This window comes from Lepidochelys kempii, chromosome 3 (genome assembly GCF_965140285.1).
Source record: "Lepidochelys kempii isolate rLepKem1 chromosome 3, rLepKem1.hap1, whole genome shotgun sequence".
In the NCBI taxonomy this organism is placed as follows: Eukaryota; Metazoa; Chordata; order Testudines; family Cheloniidae; genus Lepidochelys; species Lepidochelys kempii.
The window spans coordinates 127,054,108-127,068,453 of record NC_136382.1 but is presented as its reverse complement, the minus strand read 5'-3'; the positions used below and the strand labels follow the sequence as shown (position 1 = coordinate 127,068,453).

Sequence of the window (14,346 nt, the reverse complement as noted above, 5' to 3'; positions counted from 1 at the left end):
CTATACCATTGTGGTAGTTCTCATAGAGAACTACACGTATCTGAAGTTTGAAGCCTTAAGAGTCAAAAGTTGTTGAGTTACGAGTTTATGAAAATGTCACAATTATTTTTTCAGAGCCCTATTATTCAAAAGTGTATCTCATAATGCCCCCAGAACGTCCCAGGGGGCAGGGAAGGGGAAGAGAAAGTCTCATCTTTTGGTGTGAATTTCTCCTGGCCAGAAATTTTTTTGAAAATTGGGCTTATAGTGGAGTGGATGTTACAATTTTAGTTCTGGAGTTACAGCTGAGACTCCACAGTAAGGCTAATTTCCCCTAGCTGTTTTGTAAATACTTTTGTTCATATTTATCATTTACATATAAGATATGAAGAACCATTTAACATTCAGCACTGAAAGCAATGCACTCAGCTGGGCAAGCAGCCAAGCCTCTTTGACTGACATCCCAATTGTAGCAGGTAGAAATGTCGATGAGAAAAAAATGACATCCTAGCAGCAGGCTCTATTTGCAGGGGTGGCATTTAAGCAGCAGGTGTAATGTTTTCCTTAGACCTGCTGTCTACAGACCAGAATTTAGTCAAACTCTTTATGCCCCTGTACAGTGCAATAGATGTATGTATGGGTTGAATATAGAAAATGATGATGTACCAAGCAGTTGATGTTTTCTTCCTAGAATGGAGGTGACCACAGTTTGGCCTGAGGGCCAAGCTCAGCTTATGGTCACCCTCTAGTTCAGTATGGTAGTGTGGCCCACAGAGAATAATGAATACAACAGGCTGCAGCTCAAGTCTGTTATACCTCCTTTATGCCTGTGAATGTCTTTCATCGGTTAATCAGCAATGAAAAAATATATCTGACAAGCAATTCCTATTTATCTACCGAGGATGATGCAAATACAAGACAGTGTTATGGCTGCCTGCATTTATTTATTATGTGACAAAGTTCCTCTTCTACCTTGGTGGGTCTTGCGCTTATTGGCAGATTTGCTCGCCTTGGAGCTTCACGGCAGCCCTCAGTTTGGTCATTTTCATGAACCCACAGTCCAGGTCGACTCCTCCTGTGTCTGACCAGGAGTTGGGATGTTTGGGGGAACCCGGGCCCACCCTCTACTCCGGGTTCCAGCCCAGGGCCCTGTGGAATGCAGCTGTCGAGTGCCTCCTGGAACAGCTGTGCGACAGCTACAACTCCCTGGGCTACTTCCCCATGGCCTCCTCCCAACACCTTCTTTATCCTCACCATAGGACCTTCCTCCTGATGTCTGATAATGCTTGTACTCTTCAGTTCTCCAGCAGTACGCCTTCTCTCTCTCAGCTCCTCACATGCGCACCACAAACTGAAGTGAGCTCCTTTTTAAACCCAGGAGCCCTGATTAGCCTGCCTTAATTGATTCTAGCAGCTTCTTGATTGACTGCAGGTGTTCTAATTAGCCTGTCTGCCCTAATTGTCTCCAGAAGGTTGCTGATTGTTCTGGAACCTTCCCTGTTACCTTACCCAGGGAAAAGGGACCAACTTAACCTGGGGCTAATATATCTGCTTTCTATTACTCTCCTAAAGCCCCCTGGCCTGGGCTTTTCTTACTTTTTGCCCCTGTTTCAGCTTCCCCCCAACCGGGCCAGACGCTTTTTCTTCATTTTGGTTTTTTTTTTGCTGTTTTTCTGCTGCCATTCGAGAGCTGATCAGCTGCCAGCTTGCTGCCAGCCACGCCTGCCCTCAGACGCTGCTACTGCTCCAGCTGAAACCCGTGGGGCGGGAGGACTGCCGACCCGCTCCCCGGAGGAGGGGAGTGGAAGCCCCCAGACCCAGCCGTTCGCTGTTCGTTTGTGGACCCGTAATTAACCGACAGGTTATTTTTTTTCTTCTTACCTGCTTGGCATTTTTGGAATGCTCCACAAAGCCCAGGAGAGAAGACAGCCGACAGAGACATTGCCCAGGGAAGCTACAAATCATCGTGGAGGGGGCTGTAAGACTGAGTAACTTTTGAACTGGACTCTCGTGTGAGGGGAGTTTGACTGTGTCTTAACTGCGTTTATAGGGGCACAGGGGGTGTGGCACAGAGCTGCCCCCCCGATCCATCGGTCCCCCCCCAACACTACTACAACCGTCACGGCCCCCCCGCTGTCCGTCCCTGCTGGCAACTTGCCATCTGCCTCTGGACTCAGCTGCTTGCCCTGAATTCCACTGTCCGGACCAGACACAACAGCCGACCAAACAAGACTCTTTGGACAAATGCGCGTGGGTCCACGTTCCCCCCCTTCCCCCCCCCCCCCGGACTGCCCACCCCACAGTTTGCCCCTACTACCTGACCCCAACTCCTGTTTCCTCCCCCTGTCCAGTCCGACCCATTTGGCGCCCCCCGCCTGCAGCCCAACAGGGAGAAGTGGTTAATCTGCTTCCCCCTTCCCCCCACCCTCCTTCTGGTGTCTCCCCGTCTCTCCCTGCTCACGATGGCGGGGAATGAGAGGGGTGAGGCCCCGCTAACAACCTCAGCTGCCCCTCCCCCACCTACCCTCCTGCTCAACCCCCAAGCCCCCCCCCCCACTGCTGCCAAAACACCTGCCACCGCCCCCGCTGGGGCATCGGCAGCAGGAGGCATCGGGGCAACCACTGCTGCTGCTATGCCCACCGCCCCCCCAGATTCTAGGAAACCCCCACCAGTTGGCCGGAAACGCCAGGGTGTGAAGAAAGGAAAGGGCCCCGCTAAAACCCCCGGGCCCTCCATGGCAGGGTCTGCCCCCACCGCTGTGGCCTCGTCATTGACCATGGCATCCCTCCCTGCTGTTCCCTCCACCAGCTCTGCGAGCGTCCCTCCCCCGGCCCCCAAGATGTATGCCCGGGCGGTGGCAGCCCCCTGCACGCCTGCCGCCTCGTCATCTCGCCCACCCACCACCTCCGCTACCATCACTAGCAGCCGGGGCCCCTTTCCCACCATGACCAGGAAGCACGGCGTCCGTTGCCTCCTGGTGCCCGCCTCGCCCCACGTGGAGACATACGTGCACGCATTGGGTGCGTGGGTGGTAGGACCCATGGCTATTGTGGAGGCCTCCAAAATGTACAGGAAGGTCGTCTTTTTCTTAGCATCGGAGGCTGCCGCCCAGGAGACAGTGGAGAAGGGCCTGGCGGTGGGGGGCGGTGTTTGTCCCCCTGGAGCCGCTAGAGGACCTGGGCGTTCGCCTAGTCCTCACCTCCGTCCCTCCCTTTCTACCCAGTGCCGCCCTGTTACCCGGTCTCTCCACCCTGGGGAAACTCGTTTCTGTCATCAGCCCTCTCCTGTTGGGCTGCAAGGACCCCATCCTCCGTCACATCCTCTCGTTCCACCAGCAAGTGCAGCTTCTACTGCCCTTGACGCCTTCGAGGAGCGGTGGGCGCCGTCCGAGGTTCTTTGCTCGGTGACCCCATCCGGTTCCCTCCGTCTGACCCTTTGATTGAGGGGAAGAGCGAGAGACCCCAGCCCCAGCCATTGCCGCTGTGGATACCATCATCACTGTCACCTAGGAGGGGTCCTATCACACGTGGGTGTACGTCCCCCCACCCCCAAACCGCCCACCCCACAGCTGTGCCCATCTTGTCGGGCACTCTCAGGAGAGGAATAATCGGTGACACTGGGCGTGGCAGTAGGTAACTCGAGGGGGTGGAAGACCATGAGTGTCGAGGAAGCCCCCCCGCTCTAGGCCACCAGGTAACTCAGGAGGGTGGAAGACCACGAGTGTTGAGGAAGCCCCCCGGCTCTGGGTCCAGGGTAGCCTGAACACTTCTCCCTCCTGAAGGCTGCTGTGTTATACCTTGCGTTTGCTTTTGTTTTGTTGCATAGTTTTGCTTTATTCTTTTTGGTGATTCTTTGTAAGTGTTACACAAATAAAATTCTTTTCTGCTTCAAAAAAAAAATTACTCTCCTGTAGCCATCTGGCCTGACCCTGTCACAATTATGACACTATTCAAGTAGCTAATGTTCAAATTACACCCCTTGTACTCACAGTTGTGGTCACAAAGTTGCAGGCATAAAAAGGAAGGCTGGGTATTGCACCATCTGTTTTCTGGCAGATTGCCATTGTGGTTCTTGGTATCGCAGAACTTTGGCTGTCCTGTCCTAGAACAATAATTATCAGAAGACTATTAAATGTTAATACATTTAAATTAGACATCTTGGTGCTTGGTGATGGGTGCTGTCAGCCTATATATTATGGTCTGTGCTTCCTTTATTCCAGATAATTGATAAGAGCAAACGAGACCCCTCTGAAGAAATTGAGATTCTCTTGAGATATGGGCAGCATCCAAACATCATTACTCTGAAAGATGTGAGTAGTCTATGAGCACGTCTGCTTTAAACAATTCTCCTTTTAATATCAAGCTTACCTGCTCTGTAACTGAGAAACTCGCCTGTTTTAATGTTCAGACATTTTAATTTTAAAATGAGAGCTATTTGAATTCCAGAAAAAATGTTCATTGAAAAATTATTGGACACAAAAATGGCAAGATTATCAGATCATGCATTCAACAAATACTCTTTGGCCAAGTCTAGCTAAAAGCTTACTTGAAATGACCCATAAGGCTAGATAGAATAGAAATTAATTTGATTTTAAAAGACTTTTCATAACCAAAATCTTTCAATCTTCTTTTTGAAGTAGATTGTCGAACACTAATAACGAGGGTTCTGTAGATAACTGGAACGGCTATTTCCTGGTCAGTAGCTGTTGACATACAACCTCAGGTACTTGTTGTATTGAGAGGAGGATTGTTAACTAGGCCAGTAGAGCTTCCCCTGTTTTTTCTTGAGTACCAGGAAGTCTTTAACTTGCATGTGAGCAACCAGAAAAGACCAGAAGAAGAGACCTTATTTTAACATTTAATATGAAAGACAACATCACTAAGGCCTTGTCTATGCTACAGAACTTTAGCAAAGACTTCCCACCAGTGCTAACCCCTCACCTCAGCTACACCAAAGGCAGCACCTGCCAAAGCCATAGAGCCAAAATGATTTCTGGTGTTTTTATCCCCTTTCTCTGAGCAGCTTTAGTCAACATGGTGTAGAAATGTTGTAAGCGGCTGGAGTCTTGTCAACACTAGGAATCCAACTCCTGGCAGCCCTACTGGAAAATGTTCTTGCTTAAATCCCCTCGTACAGATGAGGCCTAACAGTGCTAGCTGTCTCACAAATGGCAATAAAGGAAAAAGAGGAAGCTTGCTTCAGGGTTGTGGTGTGCTCTTGTGTGGGAGACTACTGATTTTTTCACTCCCTTAAAGAAAACACACCTCTGTGAGCTCATTTGTGTTGGAGCTCCTGGAGTATTGTATTTACAAAGCTCAGAGCCCTTGATTCTAGTGGAAGATGGAAAGCTGTAGAAAAGTGATCATGTGGACTTCCAAAACTTCAAATAATAAAATATGACATTTTCTGGCTCCCCACTTCTTCTCCCATTCCAAGAATTGGGGAATGTTAAGGGACAAAGACACAGCCTATCGCAGGGGTTCTCAAACTGGGGGTCGGGACCCCTCAGGGGGTCGCAAGGATATTACAGGGAGGGTTGTGAGCTGTCAGCCTCCACCCCAAACCCCGCTTTGCCTCAAGCATTTATAATGGTGTTAAATATATAAAAATGTGTTTTTAATTTCTAAGGAGGGGTCATACACAGAAGCTTGCTAATGTGAAAGGGGTCACCAGTACAAAAGTTTGAGAACCACCGGCCTAGTGCGTATCTATCCAAGAGTTACAGGAATTGGGAATGATCTAGTGTGAGATTCTAGGCACTCAGGGATTACAGTGATGAGCATGGTATAAGAACCTAAACAGAATACAATACAGCAGAATTCTATCCAAGCACAGAATGTTAATGCTTCTAGAATGCTGGCACTTTGCAGATGGGTATCCAACTGAATGTTAGGAGAATGTGTGTAGATATTGTTTGGGTTTTCCTGATACCTCTTCCACTCATTCCCCAAGAATTCAGTTTGACTCAAGTCTCGTCATTCAGTTCCTTTATTTGGCATACAGCAAAGCTACACTTAGTTAATCAGACTGAAGCGTAGGGGGGTGCATGTAGGGTGCACCACACACCCAAAGTTACACAGCAAAACTTTACCTTACATACATTTTTCATAAAACATGCATTCTTACCCAAACATTGCATCATATGTTTCATGGTAGGATTGGTTACTTTTCAGGAACCAATCCCTGTACAGTATGCTCTGTCCATGTAGAAACTGATCTTTACATTCCAGGTTTATCTTGTCCATTGTCCCTAGCATCCAGGTGCTCCTGCTTATCTTAGCCAGCACAAACATTTTGACTCCAGCATACTGCTTGTTAAGCCCCTATTTACAACTTAACCTTCCATTCACCTTCACAATGATATCCACTAAGAAATGAGGCAAGTTACGTATAACAAGCCAGGCCTAAAGACATATCTGTATTTACTCACATTATAATTCCTAGGCAATTCATTTGGACAATAGTCTACCATTGCCAGCACTTAGAGTGTAGTGGTGTGTGTTGTGCATGTGTTTGTTTCAATAGACAGAAACACAGAAACGTTATCCATAGTCTGTACACACAGGAACATAGGAATTGCCATACTGGATCAGACTTATCTTCATCTGGTCCAGTATCCTGTCTCCAACAGTGGCCATCAGCAGATGTTTTAGAGGAAAGTTCAAGAAACCCCTAGGCATATGTGGTCCCCATTAAGGTCTCATCCTAATCCCTAATAGAGATTGCCTTAAAACTGGCAGCATGAAGCTTTGTATCTCCTCCGAAAAGGTTTAGCATTGATTATTATAACACTGGATATTCTTGTTGTCCATAAAAATGTCCAGTCTAGCAAAGGGGTATGAAATTAAAATTGTTATACTGCAGTTTGGACAAAAAGCTGATGGAAACAACTTATTCACCAGAATAGCAAAGCACATGCTATATGGTGTCACGGAAAGTAAGTCCTGAATAAGCATAATGCAGTTTGTTTGGCTACTTATGAGGCAAAAGGGAAATATTGATATTTTAAATGGCAAGTGCTACCCTGTAGAACTGGAAGAGAGCAGATAATTGTGAGGAAGTTTGGACTAACGCCAGAAGAGATTTCAGGCTGCGTGGTGGTGCTGCTTCTGCAGCTTGGTTTGTTAATATTTTGCAGACTTGATAGCAAATTATGATGTGCAGTTTAAAGTAGGATGAATAGTTGCTTTAGAGATAAGAAGAAAGTACAGTAACTCCTCACTTAACATTGTAGTTATGTTCTTGAAAAATGCAACTTTAAGCGAAACAGTGTTAAGCGAATCCAATTTCCCCATAAGAATGAGTGTAAATTAGAGGGAATTAGGTTCCAGGGAAAAAAATTTCCCAGACAAAAGACATTATATACATTTTAAACAAACAATGTAATACAGGTATAAGTTTTAAACAAAACAATTTAATACGGTACACAATAATGATTGTGAAGCTTGGCTGAAGTGGTGGAGTCAGAGGGTGAATGAGGGTGGATCATCAGGCTGCTCCTCTTGCTCCTCCTAAGCGCCGGGAGGTGCTCAACCCCCAGCTGTGCCCCAGGCCTGCCCCCACTCCACCCTTTCCCCCCCAAAGCCCAGGCCCTGCCCCTGCTCCACCACCGCCCTGCTTCTTCCCACCCTGCTCCACCCCCTCGCCCCCGAGTCCTCACTCCTCCCCGCTAAAACTTCTTGCACACTGCAAAACCACTGATCATGGCAGGTGGGAGGTACGGGAAGGGAGGAGGAGGCACTGGGGGAGTGAGGGGGGAGGCTGCACGCCACATCCTCACTCCTCCCACCTCCCCCCCAGAGCCTCCTGAACGCCGCAAAACAGATGATTGTTGCAGGCTGGAGGCATGGGGAGGCGCTCATCTGTGGGGCCTGTCGGCAGGAGGTGCTGGCACGGGTGGAGGGGAGCAGATAGGGGGCCGCTGGTCTGCCCTGGTTCCAAGCTCCCACCCGCTAGAGCCAACGGGCTGCTCTTCCAGAGAATCCCGCAAGTAGTGGACAAAGTACTATACTAGTGGGCTGTGGCCAAACAATGTTATAAGTGAACACATTTCAGAGTAACAGCTGTGTTAGTCTGTCTTCACAAAAAGAAAAGGAGTACTTGTGGCACCTTAGAGACTAACCAATTTATTTGAGCATAAGCTTTCGTGAGCTACAGCTGTAGCTCACGAAAGCTTATGCTCAAATAAATTGGCTAGTCTCTAAGGTGCCACAAGTACTCCTTTTCTTTATAAGTGAACACTGTGCAACTTTAAATGAGTATGTTCTCTAATAGATCAGCGACATAATAACGTTAACCAGGACGATGTTAAGTGAAGAGTTACTGTAACGATTAACCCCTTTTGTAAAAAGTTCACTTTTATGTTGTTGTTAAATACAAGGAGTATAAAATTCACTTCTGTATTAGCTCTGTTTTCTTCTTGCAGCATCTTGCAATTACATGGCAAGATATTGCAGAGTGATCACTACTTGCTAGACTAATTGATCCATGATGTATGATTGCTTCCTCTGCTCTGTTAGGTGTATGATGATGGGAAGTATGTGTACCTGGTGATGGAGCTAATGCGAGGAGGAGAGCTCTTAGATCGAATCCTTCGACAGAAGTGTTTCTCAGAACGAGAGGCTAGTGCTGTCCTTTGCACCATTACCAAGACTGTGGACTATCTGCATTCCCAAGGAGTAAGTATGATTACCTCTGTTCTCCATGTCAACCTTAGTAAAAACTGACTCTTAGAAAAGTAGCTTTGATGTTGCTTCTCAGGAAATAAATATTAAATACGGGGGGTTGCCCAAAATGAACATTCAAAGGTGCAAAGAAATTTGGAAAGGGTTAATTGTTTTAATATTTAATAATTACATTTAAAAATGAGTGTCCAGTTTGAAATGGGATCAAAGCCACTCGTGCCATTCTCCAGGCCAAATACCTTATATTTATGCAATGCCAAAGATTCTCATTTTCAAATCTATGTGGGCGTTATTTATTCATATCACAATCATCATTGTAGTATCCAAGCACCATGTGAGCAAATATGAACTCTTCAATAAAATATCGAAATCCTAGTCCTCGGACAGTCACATCAGCATATAGGTGCATAAACAAATTCCCATTTTTTAAGCTTATATGCTGATTTGAACATCTGATAGGGCAGGGTTTTGACAGCCTATTAATAGCACAACTTTTGAAATTTGAGCTCCCTACATATCGCAATTTGAAGTACTTTCCTTTCCCATTTGTCTGGGGCATGCAACATTTTGGATGGGCCTGTAAAGTACCTTTTCCATTATCATCGTGACCAGGATGAGTTCATTTTGTACCAAGGCTAATACATTTTCATGACAGTTTTGCATGGCTGATATAGTTTATATCATTTATTTGCCCACCACTGAAATTCAGCCACTTCTAGTGACATACACACTGCACAAAGGATTTTTAGGAAGGGAAATGAAGGAAAATGAAAATGTCTCCCTTCAGTTAAGAGCCACTCATGTTAAGAGCAGCCAGAGAAAGAGCCTCCCACTCAAATGAGTCCACACTTTCCGCCTTTGGCAGTCTTCTCTCTTTTTTAATTGAAGGATTAAAACATTCAGATTCAAAGAGCTTACTGTACTTTTAGAGGGATGTATTTTATTTGTATAGTAATCCCTTCTGCTAACTCACAAAAGAGATGCCTTTCCACTGGAACATCTGCCTCCCTCTTATATATCAGCAGAGGATGCAATTTGTATTATTATTTCTGATTTTAACAGAAGTGCAATTCTGCATGCATGCCATCAATTCACTCATTTTTAAAACAAAAAAAAGTGACATTCTTCAAAGGCCCACTCTTTCAAGGCAGGAACCCCAACCCCCACCCCCCCCACCCCACACACACACTCCCCCCCATCAGGAAAAACATACAATGAAGGTAACCAAGCCTGCAAGCTGTGTAATCATGCCCAAGTTATTTATTTTTTTATTTGTTTCCCATTAAGGTTGTGCATCGAGATCTGAAGCCCAGTAACATTCTCTACATGGATGAGTCAGGAAACCCAGATTCCATCAGGATCTGTGACTTCGGATTTGCCAAACAGCTGAGAGCAGAGAATGGACTGCTCATGACACCTTGCTACACAGCCAACTTCGTAGCCCCTGAGGTAGTGTGTTTCACAAACTGTGGATACATAATTTTATAACAAAAAGCATGTCTCTATCACTGTCCTTCCTTTCTCACACTGCCTTTAAAAAAGGAACAAAGTAGGAGTTAGAACAGAGACAAGTTTCATGTGCCCTGTTACCAGCTGTCCCTAGTCCTAGAATTCCTTGTGGTTGGTTAGCTTTCCCCATGTCCCTACTGACTGTATCCATGTCTGGTTGGGACTTACTTAGCAGACATGCCAAACCCACGAAAAAAATGCAGAAATTGGGCTTTTTTTTTTTTTTTTTTGGCTTAATTGGCGTATGCGTTGCTTGATGGCTAGCTTTTGGCTTGTAGCTTGTTGCTTCTTTTTTTTTTTTTGATCGGCTCCAGGCAAGCAGGAGCAAAGCGGGGGCGGATGCACAGTGGGCCTACCACAGTCCCAGACTGCATACCGGGAGGGGATCTAATCACATAGAGTGTTAGGGTTTTTAGGGATTGGCTTGTTTTGGCTTTGTTTTGAAATGGGATTAGCTTGATTTTTGACTTATTGTGAAAGTCGGGGTGCTTATTTACCGCGTGAAAGTTGGCAACTGTTACTTAGGTGTCACTTTGGCTGATTACTCCAGGCTAGGTATCTCTCTTTCCCCAGTTGCTTCACCTACGAGGTCAGAAGGTTGTTTCCCCTTCAATGTACCTCATCTAAACAAAATTAGTCTCAGAATGATTATATTGAAACCAAGATTAATTAAGAATCAAGAGAGAAAAAATTTTGGAATGAAATCCTGGCCCCACTGAAGTCAATGGAAGTTTTGCTAATGGCTTCATTGGTTCCACAATTTCAGGAGCTTAAACAAAAGAGCCTGCAAAACATCTCTGACCTCGAACTCCTCAAATCGTAATCAAGCCAGATGGAATCTGTGGTTATAGTGAAGATGAAAAAGGCACTACAGGTTTAGTGAACGCTCCTCTCCTAAGCTTAGCCCATCCTGCTCTTACTCTTTGTGTGGCAGCATGTCTGAATTCCTTCTTGGCATCACATCTCTGGATTCATTTCCCATCTGGGACAGTTTCTGATACCATTATTCATGATGGATAGTATCTCACCCCATGAGCAGTCCCACTGAAGTCAATGGAACTACTCATAGAGTAACATGCTGTTTAGTGTGAGGAAGGGTATCCGAACCTGGCCCTCTGTGTTTTCTCTTCTTTCTATCTGTGATACTTGTATGGCCCCTATCACTGTAGTATCTGAGCACCTCCCAGTTTTTAATGTCTGGTGTCCTTACAACACCCCTTTGAGAGTGAGAAGTGCTATTATCCTCAGCACTTACAGATGGGGAACTGAGGCAGAGAGAGGCCAAGTGACTTGAACAAGGTAACAGAAACTGGATCCAGGTTAGCACTAACCCAAGCAAGTGCTCTTCCTTTTTATTGCCCCTAATCTTGTGGTAACCGTGCTCATAGCTTTGGTTCCTTACCTGTTTGGACTATTTAGGCTGCCCACTATGGTTCAGCACTTGAAACTCATATCTGTCCTTCTATGAAGCATTAACAAGCTTATCTCCTCGATGATTGTAAGTTATTTGTTCCAATCAGGTTTCTCTAGCTTATTCAAGTCCCTGAATATACAACTCTAATTGTTTGTCTACCTCTGCTGGTTACTACCCAATAACAGAATACAAAATTATTACATATCACAAAATTATGTATCATTCCACTATCAAATACCATTTTTCCCTCAGTCAGTATGCAATCCTCAACCTCCTTTGCCCCCTAAGTTCCTTACCCTCCTGCCCAAAAAAGTAGCAACTTGGTATCTGTCTATAACTATGAAGTAAGTAATTGGCTCATCTTCCTGCAGACAATACTTTTAGGAAGTTTTTTTAAAATTTGGGTCATATACCCCGAATTCTCAAAAAGTGACTTTTGTTTAATTGACGCCATCTCATCATCAGATGATGTGGCTCATTGTGTTAGACACAAAGTCATGTTCCATGACACATGCGACCGCCATGATCAATATATAAAAATGCAGATATTTTATTAACTCTTCCATTGTCAAGTTACATTCTGGTCAGTTATTTTGTTGCTGCTGGTCTGGTTATCCATTCTGGAAAGTGGAAAGAGCTCTTTAAAATATATCAGAATGAAATGAAAAAATGTACTGTGGTACCACGACAGTTTAATTTTTAAGATGAAAATTGACCACCTACGAGATACTAAATATTGTCATTTTCTGGAAGATGTAACATTCCTACAGTATCTGTTTTCTCTTTTCATTATGGAATATCTTTTGTACACTGTCCTTAATCAGAAACACTGCCAGAGCAACACACTGTCAGATTAGACTTTAGTGAGCTGAATTCAGATCAGAAATCATACTCCTAACCATTCTCAATGAGCCAGGCAAGTCCTACTAATGCAGGAAACATTAGAGATCAATTGAAACATTGCCATAACTGACAGTTTGCATGAAAGCCTTAAGTGCTGCTCCTGTGACATAATGCTGCCCGTCAGCTCAGATTTGTCTTTTACTGTCTCAGTTCAACCCCCACTGAAACCATTTCCTCCCATATGCATGTGAAGTTATATAGGAAGTTAGGAAGGAGATTGAGCATATGATACAAGAGGATAGCAGAGGTGTAATGGCAGGTCTGTATATATAAATCTTTATTTTGTACAGCATTTAATTTTTGGTAATAGATGCTAATGGGGCTACTGCAGGATAAAATATCATAGATGGTAAAAGATGCCTAAGAGGAAGAACCAGCATGCCACCTAGTGGGAGCAGTGCTCTCTGTAAAGAATAAATAGCATGGTTCAGTCAGGAAAAAAACAAACCACAAGCATCATTTTGGGTAAAATAAGGAACCTTCGTTCTTCAAAATTCAACCAAACTCTGGCCAGAATCTTTTTGGGCATGCAAAAATGTAAGCATTTTTTTTATTCTTATTTTTCCATTGTTGTATGCTTCCTAGTTCCCACTACAACCAGAAACCAAAATGCTAAAGTACCAGAGAGAGCCTATTTTCAACAATATTTCAGCCCAGTAATGCAAAATCTAAAAGTTAGATAATTTTGGATACACATCTGGGTGGATTTTAGAAATCAGTGGAGCCATCTGAAGTTTGCCCATCCCTATAAATGACCTACAGTATGTTGACCTGAGAACCATATATATGTACATTGAAAACACATTCTGTCCCTTAGGAAATCTTGGCTCTTAAATACATGACAGGTTCTCTGACTTCCATGGGGACAGGATAACACATCTTCTCTTGTAAAGCCCTTTTAACAAAAATACTATGGAAGTTGTGAAAAAGAACTGGTATCTGATTTTAGTGCAGATGCTTATCATTATTTATGTTAGTTGTGCCCAGAAGCCACACTGTGCTAGTCACTGTACAACCATAGGCATGGTCTGTGCTTGACCTTTTTGCCAAAAATGTCCCACACAGCTCCCATCTGTTGAGTTTCACCAGTGGGAGCTGGAGCATCGACAAGGTGCTGGTGGCTGCTGGTACTTAAACCACTGCATTATTGTAGACCTGGAGATGATGTTTAAACCATCAGTGGTGCCTGGTAGCTCTGACAAGCCCTCCCACCATTGTTACCACCAGGGGCAGTGACAATAGGGAATTTTTGGCAAACAGTCTTTTCTGAGTAATTGCACACCTACTTTTTCCAGATTCCCTACAGCATAAGCTTGCACAAGGGTAGATTTTGCACCAAAAAGTGTGCAGATTTTCTGCTGAAACACCAGGTCTTTGGCCTCCAACGTGGATACATTATTGGAGGTACTTTGGAACCTCTCCATTTTATTTCATGCAGCTGTAAAAATCAGTAACATGGACTATTAAAGTTATTTTGGAAGCTAAAACACACCCCAACTCCTGTTCTGATTTTACTAGCTGTTAAAATTGTCATGATGCAGTAGCCAGCCAGCACAGTCAATACTGAACACAGATATACTGTACTTTTAAGCTTTTTAGAATTTTTTGTCTACTCTATTTGCCCCCAAGTCATGACTGTCTTGTGTAAGGTAGCTTTTTCCAAGGTAGCAGATGCACACTCAGCACATCTGTCAGATGGAGAGATTGTTTTGCCTTGTCATTGGTATTCACTGAAGTTTAGCTAGGCAGGATTTTCTGAAACCACTTTTGTCATCGATTCCAAGGACAGAAGGGACTATTATGATCATCCAAACTTACTTCTTATCGAACCCAGACCATAACCCCACCCATTGCCA

General features: G+C 44.6%; 1 protein-coding gene across 7 annotated transcripts in view; it reads left to right on the top strand.

Annotated features, from left to right (window-relative positions):
• Nucleotides 1-14,346, top strand: part of RPS6KA2 (ribosomal protein S6 kinase A2) — a 476,226-nt gene that overhangs the window by 450,890 nt on the left and 10,990 nt on the right. For all 7 annotated transcript variants that reach the window (XR_012158128.1, XM_073337900.1, XM_073337901.2 and 4 more), the window contains 3 exons: nt 4,200-4,289; nt 8,500-8,658; nt 9,952-10,113. Coding sequence is in view for 6 of the 7 variants with exons in the window: in XM_073337900.1 (XP_073194001.1) it covers nt 4,200-4,289; nt 8,500-8,658; nt 9,952-10,113 (411 nt within the window). In the remaining variant the exon portion in view is untranslated. The remainder of the gene's footprint in view (nt 1-4,199; nt 4,290-8,499; nt 8,659-9,951; nt 10,114-14,346) is intronic.